This window comes from Loxodonta africana, chromosome 16, assembly GCF_030014295.1.
Source record: "Loxodonta africana isolate mLoxAfr1 chromosome 16, mLoxAfr1.hap2, whole genome shotgun sequence".
In the NCBI taxonomy this organism is placed as follows: domain Eukaryota; kingdom Metazoa; phylum Chordata; class Mammalia; order Proboscidea; family Elephantidae; genus Loxodonta; species Loxodonta africana.
In genome coordinates, this window is record NC_087357.1 from 43,196,404 (window position 1) to 43,213,476 (window position 17,073).

A 17,073-nucleotide genomic window follows, 5' to 3' on the forward strand; every position below is an offset into this window, starting at 1 on the left:
ACGTACTTTTTGGGGGAATATGATATGAATTTTTTACTTTTAATATTTCCTGATTATACTAGAACAATTCAGAAGACATTTGACTTATGTATCAAATTATTTATTATATTGATGATAGTCAACATAAATATGTTTTCATAGCTGGCTTACCCTTGCGATGCTTATCATCTGTTGTTCTGAGTCTCTTTGAATAATGATTTTTTTTGCAGCTATAGAAATAACGAATGGGTACTGACAGAAGGAAAACCTGCTCAACAAGTGAAACAGAAAAAGCAAAATGGTGCATTTTTAGCAAAAAGGTATCCCTTCTAATAATATAAAACATTACTTTTATATTGTGCTTTACATTTACAAAATGACTGTATGTGGATTATTTCTTTTAATTACTAGATATGCAGGAAAGGAAGCTACATCTATTTAGCACATGAAATATGTGGTCATCACTTATATTTATGCAAATAATTTCAGTTTATTTATAATCATCTGTACATCATTACCTGTGAAGAATATGGCCAACACCAGAACCAGGAGGCAGAAATGTTGATGAAGAAATGTCATGTGCTTAACTTAATAAACGAACTCACTATTATATGGCTATTTCTGATGTGTGAGCTTCAGAAATGAGAAAATACAGCATTAACTATAGTTGGTAAAAAGTAAAGTAAGACACTGAAGACAAATAAAACAAAAAGAATCTTGCTGTTAGTACTATAATTAAAAGATGTAGTAATATGAAATAGTATATATTTATAAAGACAACATTATAACTAAAGGGTGTGAACTTAATGACTCTCCTCGGTCACAGCTCATTCTGTTACATACAAAAGCCACAGAAAAATGCATGGTTAATTACTTATTGGTGACTACTATGGCAGCAAAGACACTTCCGGACTTAAGACTCCCATCAGAAGTAATTGCAATGAATCCATCCAGTTATAGCTGAATCCATCCACGTATAGTTAAATAGTTCATCTGTGACCACTGGGTACAGTGAGGAATAAGGAGATAGTTTTTGTGTGAACTAAAAATGAAATGCTTTCCCCTTGGGACAAAATTGTCAAAACAAAAACAGTAGGAGTTGTTCAGTAGTATATGTAATATTTTGGATCACTAAATGCTAACCAAAAACTTGGAAATGAAAAGAAAATACAATGAACTTGGTGGGATATATGATATTGACCATGTTTGATATTGAACATGTTATGTACATCAGAACAATGCTTCTCAACCTTTCCCTTGTCATGTCACAAATTGCTAGAGGTAACTTGCCTTAGGGCTCCAGGTCCCCCCCAGGTCTGGGCTGGCAGGATCATAACACCTATGTAACTCATTCTTGGTAAACCAGTGCTATGGCGAACTGGTTAGAGGACACTCAGCATTAAAATATGCATCGTAACTCCTGGAGTTCTGTGATTTTGCCCATAGCATTACAACTACATCAAAATGGGAGGAAAAAGCATCTTGGTAAAATACGCTTTGCTAAGAAAATATCCATCAGACTAACTGAGGTCCCCAAACACTGGATTCTTATTCAGTTCTGAGTATTGAGGTATAGACTGAAAAATGCCTAGAAGGTCATTCCACGTTTTAGGCAGTTCTGGTAGAGAGGATTCCTGGTGAGTTGAATTAATTTAGGAACTAATCTGAGGTTTTGGGTTTATTTATACCTATGCCATATCTTTTAGTCAGTGTCCTCTAGAATAAAAGCAATCTCCAGGATATCACATGGTCTGGCAATATGTTATACTTCGGATAGTCCTTCTGGTTTAATCCAGAATACTAGTGTATTAAAGAATTTAGTCAGGTGTTTTGAAAATCTATTGCACTATATTAATAAATAAATCGGTAACAAACATTCTTTATGTAGTGTATGTAAAAGACAACAACTGTTCAATGTGCTAGATCAGGCAATGGCAAAATATATTCCATGAGACAAATACGGCCTACCACCTGTTTTTGTAAATAAAGTGTTTCTGGGACACAGACACACCCATTTGCTTACGTATTGTCTAAGGCTGCTTTCATGCCACAATGGCAGAACAGAGTCCTTATAGCCTGCAAAGCTGAAAATACTGACCACCTAGCCCTTTACCGAAAAGGCTTGTTGACTCTGTACTGGATGGTGGCACAGTGAATAAGATATAAAAAATTACATACTGAGAGAGAGCTTTTCCCTTCTTGAAAAGATGCTATTAACCAAACCAAAATCAAATTAACATGTACATAAATTTAAAATGGTAACAGGAAAAGAAAATTCTTTAAGAAATATGATATTCCAACGCCGAATATCTTAACTGTACTTATAAGTTTGTATGAGAATGTATGTGCATATTTTAATTTATTTGTACATACTTAAAATTAAGCCACTATTTTGAATAGTATTTCATTCAGATGAATAATCAAATGAGCTTTCAATCTTACCTGTGAGAGTTTCCAAAGCTCTGCCAGGTATGATACTCTTCCATGAGATCAATGTGATCCAATGTAGAATTATAGAAATCAGTGTAAGGAATAAGGGGAGGGTGAGCCAAATTGTTTGCTGTATCTGTAAAGATAAGTTGTAACATAATGATCTTTTCCAACATGCACATGATTTATTCTAATAATGAAAAGAACATTTTAATATCCAACACACAGCGTTTATCTAGAAATCCCTATTTTAAACAACTGTAGCTCCAAATGGAAAAAGTAATTCTTAAGTTGGTCAAAATGTACCCAACAATTTCTTGCTTTTTTAAAAAAAACTTGTGGTGGTGATTCTAATAGTAGCAATGAGAGTACACAGATGGCTATCGACTCATACTATTTTCCTATCAGTATGTTCTCTCCTAGGGGTCCTCAGTAATTAATGGAAGTTCCTGTTTTCTCAGGAATCCTGCTTAGCAGGCCATATGCGGACAATAGAGAATAAATACAGAATAAAACAAAACAAAAAAACCAAACCCACTGCCGTCAGGTCGATTCAGCTCACAGGGACCCTATAGGACAGAGCAGAACTTCCCCATAGGATTTCTAAGTAGCGGCTGGTGGTTTCAAACCGCTGACCTTTGGGTTACAGCTAAATGCTCAACCACTGCGCCACCAGGGCTCCACTAATACAGAATACTGCCCAGTAAAGGCATAGAGCTTTTTTCACGCTTATAAATTAAATTGTGAAATCCATTATCAAAATAGAAAATAAATTATAACTCTTTCCTTCAAAGAAATTGCTTTAAGTTGAATAATGGCTCTATACATAGTACTTTGATATCCTTAAGGAAATACCAATAATATTTAACAAAAAAAAAAGAATAATAAAAACCTACTAAGTAAAGCCAACACTTTAGATGCTGATGGAATCCACCAGGAACACTTTGCTATAGGTGGAAATTCTTCAGGCTTTGCAGGAAACAGGCGTAAAGAAATAAATTGCAGCAATCTTTCTACCAATTGTTTGAACCTCTTCTGGGATAATCTGGTAAAGATTTCCAAATAATTCCAATCAAAATTTCATAGTTTCTACTTTGCTAGGTATCAAACTACATCCTAAAGCCAAATAAACACAAAATTTTAGCCATTCCCCCAAATTCTATTTCTTATATGACCTGGCATTTGAAGAATCACAAAATCTTATCTTGAATACGGTTTCTAAAAAATAAACACCAAAATTGCAACAAAGTTAGTATCGAGCATAATTTTTTAAGACTTTCAATATATTTAAAATTAATTTTAGAAATATTTCACCTCTTTCAACTTTTATCAATTATGTAGAAATGTCACTGTTAATGTGAGTATTGTTCTATGAAAAAAAGGATTGTGTTTTTACAGGTTGGTATGGATGGTTAACTTGTATTTCATGATGACCTTTTAAGGTGAGAAGGCACCATATAAATAATGGTGAGATTTACTGATAGAGAGACAGTAAATAACAAGACTTAAATGAAAATAGCAATGCCTGAGCAAATTTAGTCACTGTCTTTGAGATACCAGAAAAACTAAGGATGGGAGTGTGCTGTACAGAAACCAAAAGCAGTGGAAAGAAATTCTTAACAGCAGCTTGTACAAGCAAAAATATTACTTACATTAAGACAGATTTTCAATTATGGTCTATGTAGTGCTAAAGTATAGTTTTACAATTGGCATTATAAATTGTAAGTATTATATGTAAAGAGCTGGAAACATTTAAATATATTTTATTGTAAAATCACTAATAAAAATCACACTTCAGAGCTGTGAGTCTTTTCATAAAAGTTCTTAATATCATAGAATGATTTACTTTTTAAACCAGTGAACTAGGAAATGATGGTCAGCTTCCACTAAGGCAGCTATCTGTCGTAGCAAGTGAGCATAGATGACGTACGTAGATGTGTTATTAAATTGAGGATTCTGAAAAAGATATTAAAGATAATTGTGTTAAAACTTTGTAGCATGTAAAAGGAAAGACACGAAGCTTAATGAGGTAAGCCATAAATTCATGGAACTAAATTTGAGACTATGAAAGGTGAATATCCTTTGAAACAATAATCTATTTGCTATTAACAAAGAGACTTTGATATACACTGTGGTACTGTACAAAGAACATGGGCTCTGAATTAAAACAGATGTGGGTCTAAGGGCTAATTCTACCACTTACTAGCTGTGTGCCCTTACCCATGTTCCTTAAACTCTGCCTCTCAGCTTCTCATCTGTAAAATGGGAATGATAATATTGATCTGCTCTGAGTAATAATAAAGAAAATGGATGTAAAGCACCTACTTCAGTGCCTGGTATGAAGTAGGCATTTTATAAATGGTGGCAATCACTATCATGAAACTAAACAAAAAATCTGGCTCTTCCTTGATTAAAAAATAGAATTCTAGAAAAATGAAATCAAAGCTGATTGTGAAACTCATGTCACTGTGAAATGAGGGGGCCCCTTATCTCACAAAGAGTAAGAGGAGGGTCACCTAATGGCTCTGATAACTTATCAATGTTAAACGGACGTTGCTTGTAAACTAAGCAAAACCTCTAGTTATTTTTCTAAAATCCATGACTCCATCACAATGTACATCTCAGAAGCTCATGGAAAAAATGTTATTTAAGAACAAACTGAAATTAAAAAAAAAAAAATAGGAGAGCACTATGTACTTTTCAAAATTGACTTACTGGCAGCACAATTCAAAATTGGAGAATGACCCTAGCTGGTAGCTTCATCCAGTGATGGCTCCTGAGAGGCACTGGATGTTGGGAACAGAGCTCACTGCTGACTAATGTCCTCACCTAAAATTGACCTCCATGCTGTCATTTGTCTAGCTTTTACCATCTCTACTATATTTCCTTTCTTTTTTTCTAGTTTCCCCTCTTTCTCCTCCTACTTTTCTATTACCCCTCCTAACATCTCTCTTAACTGCCTTTTCACCACGTCCCTCTTTTTATTCCCTGTTTTTCTTTTTTTCTCTCTCCCCTTTCCTCACACTTCTCCCCACATATTTCATTTTACTGGGCATAAAAATGAACTAATACTGTATCTTATTTAATATAAACTTTTCTTACCTTTAAATGAGATAATAATATACACAAATACCTTTTGTAAATTGTAAAGGATAATACAAACGTAGTAAGCTAGCTATGGCAAGAACATGTTTCTTTCTAAAAACAGTAAAAACTAAAAATTGATTTTTATTTGTCTGGGCCATAGCTTATTGTTATTATTTTTTAATTTATGACTCTGTATCTCTCAAGGGGAAAAAGTTCATCATCCTTGCTTTACCAAATAGAAATAACAACCTTTATCCTTCTGTTAGAATTCTAACTTAAGCTAGAAACCTACTAGTTGGGGAAATAAAAGAAAGTCTTGGAGTCCTTTAAAACCAGTTACAAGAAAAGACAGTGAATGGAGGAGGAAGGGCTTCCATTCTGTTTGTCCCTGAATACCATGCAGGCAGGCAAGAACTAAATTAAAATTTTAATCTTGCTGATAAATTAGCTTCCCAATGTTTATTGGTTACAGCTTTAATCTTCTGGTCATAAGTAACTACAATTCTAAAAAGTATCAATGTGTTGCTCAAAATAATGCCTAATATTTGATATTATTTCACTTACATATGCATGGATTCAGATCTGAATAGACAACTTCAACTAAGCTCTTGCTTTCTTACCTGTAAAAGTATAAAATATGCTCTAAGATCATCTTTTGTTCGTGGACTGAAAAAAAGAAACAAGCACACTTGAATATGGATCAATGTTTAATCTCCTAGTATCTAATAAAAAATGACCAATATATGTTTCTATGAGAACTGAGTTGATAAAAGCCAAAAAAACTACACTTAATATGTATTATTACTTTATGTCTACTCAAGGCTGGTTCTGAAGATCCCTAAAGGCTGAGTTAAGCAGGCTATAACATTTTGTAATGTAAGTATTGTGACTAACTCTGGGAACAGTCTAACAAATAATCAACAATTTTAGAGTACTGTGATTTTGCTTTAATAAGGGACAGCTGAATCTTCACTTTAGAATACATTTCTGAAGTGAATGTATTTAGAAATATGTGCAGATCAAGTCACACTTGAAATGTACCTAGGGCATTCCTAATTAAAAGAATCATATTCTGAACACCTCTGAAAAGTCAGTAACTAATTTTTATTTTTTTCCATGTTAATCTGGATTTTCACATTATCAGATCTGACCAAGAGTTTTCGTTATTCCCAAGGTTGATGAGTTATCTCTTTCTTGCCCTCTCAAGATGTATGTGATACCCTCTCACAAACAGCCTGTAGTAACTTCTTGAATGAAAAGTGGTTTATCTATATAGTAATCAGATGTAATTCAAGACTCTTGACTAGATCCTGAATTGAAAAACAAACCCTTATATTAAAGAACACTCTTGGGACAAGAGGGGAAATTTAAATGTGGACAGGATTTTAGAGCGTGTTACTGTATCAATGTTACATCTATTTGGTGTGATAATGGTGTTATGGTTATGTAGGAAAATGTTCTTAGGAAATATATGCTGAAGTAATTAGGGGTGAAGTTTCATGATGTCTTCAACTTACTGAAAAAAAAAAACACAGAGGAAAAGGAAGTAAATACAAATGTGGCTCAAGGTGAAAGGTATGAGTGTACATTCTATTCTTTAACTTTTCTGCAGTCTGAAATCTTTCAAAATTAAAAGTTGGGGAAAAAAATGGTTCACCTCCAAGTATCTTCTTCAATTCCCTTTCAGAAAATAAAGTGACTGAATTATTTACTTTTCAGTTAAAGTTACAAAATTAACCTGAAAACATAAATCATTGCTCAAAAGTATACTAGATGTACCTTAAAAAAATAGTTATATAAACTGAAATTTAAGTGTATCTATTTAAATTTGAAATAAATACATATATATTTTTTAGTTAGCCAATAATAACATTCTTCTGTAAAGTAATTACAAAATTGACTTGACTTAAATTATTTAGGTTTAAATAAAATTTAATGCCCATATTATTTCACTCTAGGCTCCTGATATAAGTTACTACCCCATTTTTGTAAAGCATGCATATATGAACACAAAAAATTTTACATACAGTTTTAAAGAATTCACAGACCCTCTGAAGCCCATCTATGGATCCTAAGAAGCTACAGATCTCAAGTTAAAAGTTGGGCTATAAATGGTTTATAATTTCTTCTGATCAACATTTTCATTATAACTAAAATCTTATCTCAGAGTCAGATACATGCACATTATTAAAAATATGAGATGTTTAAGTTAAATGTTTATATTGATTAGCTAAATATTGGTTATAATTACCCTTTCCATTCTCTTAGCAGGCTGTTAATGATACCCTTTAATACTGTTTTCTGAATGTCTTGAGGCTGTAGGGAAAAGAAAAATCACAAGGTAGTTAGGATTAGCTACTTAGAAAGGTGACAGTTATGTTAATTACATTTACAAATCTGTTTCAATACTTGAAATCAGACTTGATGATTCTGAAATTGAAATTATGTTTCAATTGCACATTTTAGTAACCTAGGGAGCAACAATGACATAAGATTACACAATGAGAATGCTGGCCCCTGGATGTGCAATGTGCAGCCTGTACAACCATATATGGTGTCCCTTTGAAAACCAACAGTAGTTTTATAAAAGTGAAATATAATTTACTTTTCCTGGCTTGATAGGATAAAATCATGAAAACAAGTCCAAAAGTAATATGTTTAACAATATAAAATGATTGCTATATTTTGAATATATTTAATCTTATGAGTACCATGTTATAATTAGCAGTTAAACCCACAATTCTCTAGTAAGTGGAACCAAATTATATTTAAATAAAAATATGATAACAATAAAGATTTTTCATGATAGGATAAAAGATTTAGAAAAGGCATAAAATGGCATTCCTTTATAATTTAATAATTCAAATACTAAAACAAATCTTATTCACTACCAAATATCTAAAATAAGAATGAATGAAAATAAAATACATCTAGATGGTGCTTTAGCTTATAACAAATAATGAATAAAACCTTCATTAACTAGAAGCTTCAAATAGTCATTAAAATTTCTATCTTTTTTTTTTAAATGAAAAAGGCAAATGCCAAAGAAACGAGCACATGTTATGGGTTTATTTAAAAACCACAACCATGACTTCCAAGACATGCCTGCCTGCATTCATTTAGTCTAATGTCTTAACAACTTAAAAATCATTCCTTTCTCTTCCTCTGCTTACAGGACCCTTCACACCTAGAAGACAAACACCGCACCGCTCAACTAACCACTTACTTAGTGTCTGCCCCTGAGCAGTGGAAAAAAAACATAAAACTACTGACTGGGCAATGGGTGGGGCTTACTTTATGACCACAAATCTCAAGAGGACACTCACCTATACCACAGACAGTCTTATATTTCCCTAGTCCATCTGCTTTCCTACTTTCCAAGACGACTAATTCAAACGTTCTCCTCAGTTCTCAGATCTCCAACACCTCCTTCTCATCATCACTCAGCTCCTGACCTTGCCACACACTTCTGAGAGAAAACAGATGTACCAGAGGAGAACTGATTTCCTGTCCCACCATCATGCGTACCAATTTACCTGCATCTGTATCTGCACTTGATCAAAGCCAACCCTCCACTTGGTCCTATATCCCATCTTCTCTTGCTTTGTCAAGCACCTCTTTATTACTGTTTTCTCTCTCCTGTATCATCAATTTCTCCCTTTACACTAGATCATTCCCATCAGTATAACATCACATGCTAATTCTCATCTGTGCTGATCTGTCTCTCCATATCTACTCTTTTCCAACCTGCTCCACCCTGCTCTGTGCTCCAGGAAGCTGACCCCTAAGGACTGCATCAGCCAGGCTCCTTTGCCTTCTGTCTTCTGACTGGGTTTGGCAGAAGAGGGAGGAGACTGAGGTTAGGGTATTTGTTCCCTCAGCTCCCTCTCTTCAGGGTCAACACTTTTAGTCAAGGGACACAGCTTCTATAAAGGCAGCCTTCTCCTCCACAGTCTATTTCCAGGTTCACTCCTGAGATCCTGTACTGTTTTTTTATGGTTTCCCTCACTCTGGTAACAACTCTAAAGGTAAATAGTCCTTGTTCAGTTACCTAATTTGAGTGTTATCTGTTTCCTGCCAGGACAGTGACTAATATATGCTCATATAATGGCCCAAGGCATTCCCAGCTTCCACCTCATTTTCTTTCACAGCAAAACTCTTCAAGGTCATCTGTACTCACTGTCTCTACTTCCTCTCCTCTCATTCTCTCTTCAATCCATTCCAAGTAAGCTTTTGTCCCTACAAGTCCAATGAAACAACTCTTTAAAGTCATGAATTATCTATATCTTACTAAAGACAATGGTCAATTCTCTGTCCAAATCTTATTGTATACCTCTCAGCAGCATTTGATAAGGTTGACTACTCTCCCCTTTAAACATTTTGTTCTTCCCTTTGGTGGTGCCTGAGCCTTCTTGATCTGGTCATTATTTTAAAAAAAAAAAAAATCCCCAAAAAACTTTATTAATTCTGATGGGTGTATAGGGTTATTTCCATGTCTTTGATGACGAATGATGCTAAGCACCCTTTTATATGTTTAATAATGAAGTAGTGAAATTGGGAATTAGGCAAAGACATCTGCTATCACTCCTTTTATTCAAAATTCTACAAGAGTGCCTAGCCAGTGCAGTAAGTCAAATATATACATACAGAGAAGATAAAATAATTGGATAAAAAAGAAATGAAATTCTCATCGTCCACAAATGACAGGATCGTACAAGTAGGAAATTCAAACAAACTACTGATGTACTATTAGGATTAATGAGTGAATTTACCAAGGCCACTACATAAAGCTAAATATATGAAAGTGTTTCCCTATACTAGCAACAATTAGAAAATGAAATTACGATACCATAAAAAAGCAAATACGTAGAAATAAATGTAACAAGAAATGTGTAAGTCTTCTAACCAGAAAACTACAAAATATTACCAAGAGAAACTAAAGAAGATCTAAGAAATTAGAGGAATATAGCACGCTCATGGATTGGAAGAACTGAAATTCTTCGTAAACTGAACTAGAGCAGCAGGGTTCTCAAAATGTGGTTCCTGGATCAGAAGCATCAACATAATCTAGAGATTTGTAAGAAATGCAAATTCTTGAGTCCTGTTCCAGACCTAGTGAATCTGAAAGTCTGTATTTTAACAAGGCTTTCCTGTTGTTCTGATACATGCAGAAGTCTGATAACCACGCACGTACAGACCAATGCAATTCCAATACAATCAAGTAACCCTTACCTCCTTTTGCTGAGTAGAGGAGGCATAAATTTATTTTAGAAAGACTTTCTTAAACAAGGACTGGATGTACTTTCTGCTTAATTTTCAGTTAATCAGAAAAATAAAATAAAAAAATTATCTACTTTTCTGAGTATTCCAATTAAATCTACTATAAAATTATATCAGAGTTTGTAATTGTGTTACAAGGTGACTCTTAAATATTTGTGCAGCTGCTTCTGAAATACAGAAGAGACACAGAATGATACTACCGGCATGCGTTCATAAATGATACTTACAGTATTAAGTAAGGCATCATAAACAGCATTCACAAATTTAGCATTAACCCCAGAGTCTTCAATGGTATTAAACGAGGCAGTGGTATCTTTCTGCAAATTCAATTAAATAATTAAATGAACATAACATTTTATGGACTATTCTTACTAATATTTGAGCCATAACTATATCTTCATAATTTCTACTATTTTTTTTGTCTGATGGTAAAAATGAACTGTTAGTGTAAAATTATTGAAAATAAAAAATGTATAAAAATTATTTTAATAACTTTCTTTTGTAAAAGTGAAAGAATGGAGTCAAACATTAACATTATAAATAAAGGCAATACAAATAAAAATTTTTATGATGTCACTTAAGTAATATTTGATTATTCATGATACATATAATTTCAGAAATCAATACATAAATGTTTGGTTAAGCAGTTATTTAAGTCAATATTAGGTAGAAAATAAGGTAAATTTATCATATCTTTTTTGGAAAATTTAAAACTAAAAATGAATTTAAAATGTGTTTTATGTATTACCTTAAATGCAGCATTTAGTTCTGGGAACGAATCAAATGTTGTTAGATAAAAATCATGTACTGCTTTCCAATCCCCTGATGACTTAACTTTCTCTACATCTTCCCTAAAATAAGAACATACATTAACCACATATAGATATATTATTTAGATAAAATAGCATTCCAAAAACCAAAAACCCACTGCCTTCGAGGCAATTCCGACTTCTAAAAATAGCATTACTTCTTTATAAATAAATGTCACCAAATGTGTAATTTGAAATACTGAAACTGAATATAGAAATATGTGCCAGTTAGTTAATGTAAATGCAGTTTATGAACTTGTAATTCTTAATTGGATTAAGATATTAATTCATCAACTTTTTTACTTACCTTCTTTAAAAAAAGGTCATTCTTGACATACCCCTTTCCAATTATCACTATCTCTTTTCCGTCCCTTCATAGTCAAACTTGAGAGATTTTGTCTGCCTTCTGCCTCTAAGTTCTCACTCTCAGTTTACTCCTTCAAGTATCCATTTGGATTTTTTGAGTGGTGTCACAGTTTTTATACTGTGTATTATTTTATCACCACTTTTATCTCCTTGTATCTGTTTCGACTCATACTCTTTTCCTTGGTGTTTCCTTTCTTTTGCTGAAACCTACCTACCCCTTACTTTTCATATTTTTGCTTTTGCCTTCAACTTGAGACATTTAGTCATTAGTATCTTCACTCTTTGCTAATACCTTGATAACGATCAATTAATTCTTCACACAAAGATACTAAATTTGTAAAGTGCTGACATGAAGATGACTACATGTATGTACATAATGGTGAGTTGAAACTTACTGGAAATCCTTCATAGTTTTGGGCTGGATAGGAATGGTAGGTTCTGGAAGGGCCGAGGCCTTCATTTCGGATGGTAGTGCATCTATAGAGATGCGCTGTTTTTGCCTAACATCAAGGCAAGTAGGTGGCAGGTCTCTCACTGTGAAGTATAAAAAAACATTCAATGTAATTAATCACAAAATTTTTCCTAACAATTTACCTGTGGAAGAACCTGGGCCATTTACCCTGTAAAGTTTCCTACAGTCTGGATGGTGCTGATTACGTACTCATGGTATAGGTCAACGTGGTCCTCTGTACTCTTGCACATAAGCTGTTGGCTCCACAGCCTTGACCAGATTCAATTTTTAGTCTTTTGGCAAGATTATAAGTGCTATGGTGTCCACTCATCAGTAGTCATATGTTTGACTGTCTCTTTTTTTGTGATGCTAGCAGCCAATGATGCCCAACGCCTAGACCCATTAATTCACTAAACCAAAACCAAACTAAACCCATTTCCATCAAGTTGCTTCTGACTCAGCAACCTCATAAGACAGAGTAGAACTGCCCCATATGGTTTCCAAGAAGTGGTTGGCAGATTCGAATTGCCAACCTTTTGGTTAGCAGTTGAGCTCTTAACCACTATGCCACCAGGGCTCCATTAATTCACAAGGGGTTTGTAAACAGTGACAATATAATTATATGCTTTCTTTTTCATTTATTAGTTTGGACACTTTGCTATCGTTTGGTTACCAATCAGTACAATTTACATAGGAATGGCAGAATAGATGCTTGTTTCTTTTCCTTTATTTACCAGTTTTAAAATAATAATTTGATTCCCTATTATCTTCTGAAAGTTTTTTTTTTTTTTTTAAATACTGGTATGAATTTGTGGATTTAAACATATTTAAAATATTTCCATCTGTTATAAATTAAATTGTGTCCCTCATTTGCAGAAGATTTGATTACAAACATGGAAAAATACAAAAGAATTTACAAATAATTTGAAATAATAGAAAAGTTTAGCAAGGTAGATGGATTAAAAAAATTCAATATATAAAAGTCAACTGTATTACTAAATACCAGCTACAAACAATGAGAAAACATAATTTAAAAGAAGACAACATTCACAAAACTTAAAGAAAGTAAGTACCAAGGAATAAACTGTAAAATCTCTATAGAAAGAATAGTAAAATTTTGTTGAGGGACATTAAAGATCTTAGGTGAATACAAAGATAGACCATGTCTATGGGTAGAAAGAGTGAATATCAAACTCCTCTCAACTGATCTATAGATTCAATGTAATTTAATAAAAATCCCACCAGTACTTTGGAACGTGACAAAGTGATTCCAAAAGTTATATGGAAGACCAAGGAAATAAGAATAGCCAAGTCCTTTCTAAAGAAAGGGTAAGGAAGAGGATCTTGCCTGATCAGATAGCAACTGCTGAAGCTATAGCAACAAATACAATGTTGTACTGGCACAAGACCACAGGATCATACAAGTGACCAACAAAATAGAGAGCCAGAGTCATATCTATACATATATGACAGCTTAATATGTGAAATACATGGCAGATCACTGAAAAAAGGAAGGATTTGAAAGTATGGTTAACCATGTGGAGAAAAAAATGGACTTGGATCCTTATCTCACACCTTAATAACTTAAATGTCAAAGCAAAACTACAGATTAGGAGAATATCCTTCTGACTCTGGAATAGTCTCTTTAAAAAAAAAAATTAAAGAACTAGAAAATAAAAAATTGATATTTTTGACTATGTGAAAATTAAGAAGTTCTGATCATCAAAAGATACTTCAAAGAAAGTAAAAAGTTACAAATTTCAAGAAACTATTTGAAACACATATAACAAGGGATTAGTATCAAGAATGTACAGATATTTCCTAAAAATCAGTGAAAAGAAAAACAACTCAATAGAAAAATGTGCAAATGAATCAAGCAGGAATTTTAGAGAAGAGGAAACACACATGCATACATGAAGATACGTTTAGTCTCATTAGTATTAAGGAAATGGAAGTAAAGAACACAATGTGAAATGATTTTATACCCATCTGAATGGCAGGAATTAAGATGTCTGACAACTGCAAATGTTGGAGAAGATGTGGATCAGTAGGGTATTTCATGTAGGAGTATGCTGCTGCTGTTAGGTGCTGTTGAGTCGGCTCCGACTATTGTGACATTATGTATAACAGAATGAAACACTGCCCAGTCCTGCACCATCTCCGTAATTGTTGCTGTTTGAGCCCATTGTTGCAGTCACTGTGCCAATCCACGTAGGAGTATAAACTGGTACAAATGCTTCAAAAAACTGAAAAACTGGCATCCTCTTATAAAGCTGAACATTCATATACACTACTCATTGTCATCAAGTCGATTCCGACTCACAGTGACCATACAGGACAGAGTAGAACTGCCCCACAGGGTTTCCAAGGAGCAGCTAGTGGATTCGAACTGCCCACCTTTTGGTTAGCAGCCTGAGCTCTTAACCACTGTGCCACCAGGGCTCTTCTAAAAAATTCCAGTCCTATACAAATACCCAGGAGAAATTCTGTGTAAGTACATCAGAAGGCACGTACAAGAATGTTCAGAGTAGCACTGTCTCCATAGAAAAAAATCTGAAAATGACCCAACTACCCCGTAACCAGAGATAAAGGTACTGTGGTATATTTATTTATACAATGGAAAATTACACAGCTGTCACTGCAAACGAACTATAGTTACATATCACAATTTGGATAGATCTTATCAAAATAATTTAATGTTCTCCATTTTTATAATTTGTCATTGCAAGATGATAGAAATGGAATCATACGTATGTAACCTTTTGGGACTGGCTTTTTTCACCAAGCATAATTCTCTAAAGATTCATCCACGTTGTTGCATATATCAGTAATGTGTTTTTTTAGTGCTGGGTAGTATTCTATAGGGTCACTATGAGTCGGAATCGACTCGAAGGCAGTGGGCTGGCTTTTTGGTGTTTAGTATTCCATGGAATGAAGGTACCAGTTTAACCATTTGCCCGTTGAAGACACCTGGATTGTTTCTAGCTTTGCTCTATTACATAAAGCTGTTAAACACATTTGCGTACAGGTTCTTCATTTCTTTAGGATATATGCCCAGGAGTTCAATTGCTGGACTGCATGACAGTTGCATGTTATTTATTTATTTATTTTAAGCAACTACCCACTTGTTTTTCAGAGTGGCTGTACCATTTTATATTTCTACCAGCAATACATGAGTGATCTAGCGTCTCCATATCCTTGCCAGCATTTGGTGGTGTCGTTATTTTAGTTATTCTGACAGTTCTCTAATGATATCTCAGTGTGGTTTTAATTTGCATTTCCCTAGTGGCTAATGATAATTGAACATCTTTTCATGTGCTTACATTCTATTCCGGGAAATGTCTCTTCAGGTCTTTCACCCAGGTTCCAATTGGACTGGTTACTTTTTTCAACTGCTGAGTTTTGAGAGTTTTATATTCTACACAGTAATCCTTCATCATATATGTGCTCTGCAAATATTTTCTCCCACTCTGTAGCTTGTCTTTTCACCCTCTTAACAGGGACTTTTGCACAGTGCAAGTTTTTAATTTCAGGAAGTCAAATTTGTCAAGTTTTCCTTTTATGAACTGTGCTTTTGGTGTCAAGTCTAAGAATTCTTTCCTAGTCTTAGATGCCAAAGAATTTCTCCAAAGATTTTGTTTTTCTCTAAAAACTTTATAATTTTACATTTAAATTCCTGATTCATTTCCAGTTAATTTTTTATAAGGTGTGAAATTGGGTCAAAGTTTATTTATTTATTTTGCCTAAAGATGTACTCTAGCACCATTTTACTGAAAAGGCTATCCTTCCTCCATTAAACTGCTTTTGTACCTTTGTCAAATTTCAGCTGGATGGGTCTACTTCTGGGCGGTCTACTTTGTCCCGCTGACCTTTGTATCTATCCCTCCACTAATACCACACAGTCATGAAATCAGGTAGACTGATTCTTCTCACTTTATTCTTCTTTTTCACAACTGTTTTAGCTATTCCAGTTCTTCTGTCTTTCCACATAAATGTTAGAATAATCTTGTTACACAAAGTCTGGCTGAGATTTTCATAGGAATTTCATTAGTTGTGTATTATCAGTTTGGGGAGAATGACATCTTTACTATGTTGTCTTCCAATACATGAACAAGATTACATCTCTCCATTTATTTAGGTCTTGACTTCTTTCATCAACTTTATGTAACTTTCAGCACACAAATCTGAATTTACACCTATTTATTTTATTCTCTTTTGAGCAACTGCAAATGCTTTTTATGTTAGTTGTACTTAGCGGGAGACATAGGGAAAAGTATGTCTATGCCTTCCTCCCAGAAGTGGGAGTCTCCTACCACTATATTTAATTTTTGCATACGCTTAGTCTTAAAAAGTTACCCTATGTTCTAAAATATTTTTGGTGATCTATTTTCTTTTATCTTGTATTATATTTAAAATTTCAACATTTATTTTACACTCTTTTCTTCTATGATTTATATCTCCATAATTTGTTGAGTTAGACATTTTCATAAATTATGTTGGCCATTTTCCCTACCATTTACAAAAATTTCAGAAGTGCTACCTATAATTTAAATACTGTATGGAGTTTTTCCAACATCACAAGTATTCTCATCGTGCTGTTGTTGTCAGTTGCCATCAAGTTGGCACCAACTCATGGTGACCCCACGTACAACAGAATGAAACGTAGCCCAG

At 33.8% G+C, this 17,073-nt stretch overlaps 1 protein-coding gene across 4 annotated transcripts in view; it reads right to left on the reverse strand.

Annotated features, from left to right (window-relative positions):
* HECTD2 (HECT domain E3 ubiquitin protein ligase 2) overlaps positions 1 to 17,073 on the reverse strand; it is a 106,722-nt gene that overhangs the window by 31,627 nt on the left and 58,022 nt on the right. For 2 of the 4 annotated variants that reach the window (XM_010589113.2, XM_064269575.1), the window contains exons 3-11: positions 12,347 to 12,485; positions 11,525 to 11,627; positions 11,004 to 11,093; positions 7,748 to 7,812; positions 6,117 to 6,162; positions 4,256 to 4,365; positions 3,306 to 3,454; positions 2,422 to 2,545; positions 151 to 247 (exon numbers count right to left, since the gene is read on the reverse strand). In XM_010589113.2, coding sequence (XP_010587415.1) covers positions 151 to 247; positions 2,422 to 2,545; positions 3,306 to 3,454; positions 4,256 to 4,365; positions 6,117 to 6,162; positions 7,748 to 7,812; positions 11,004 to 11,093; positions 11,525 to 11,627; positions 12,347 to 12,485 — 923 coding nt within the window. The other 2 variants (XR_002785466.2, XM_023546929.2) reach the window with 2 other exon arrangements.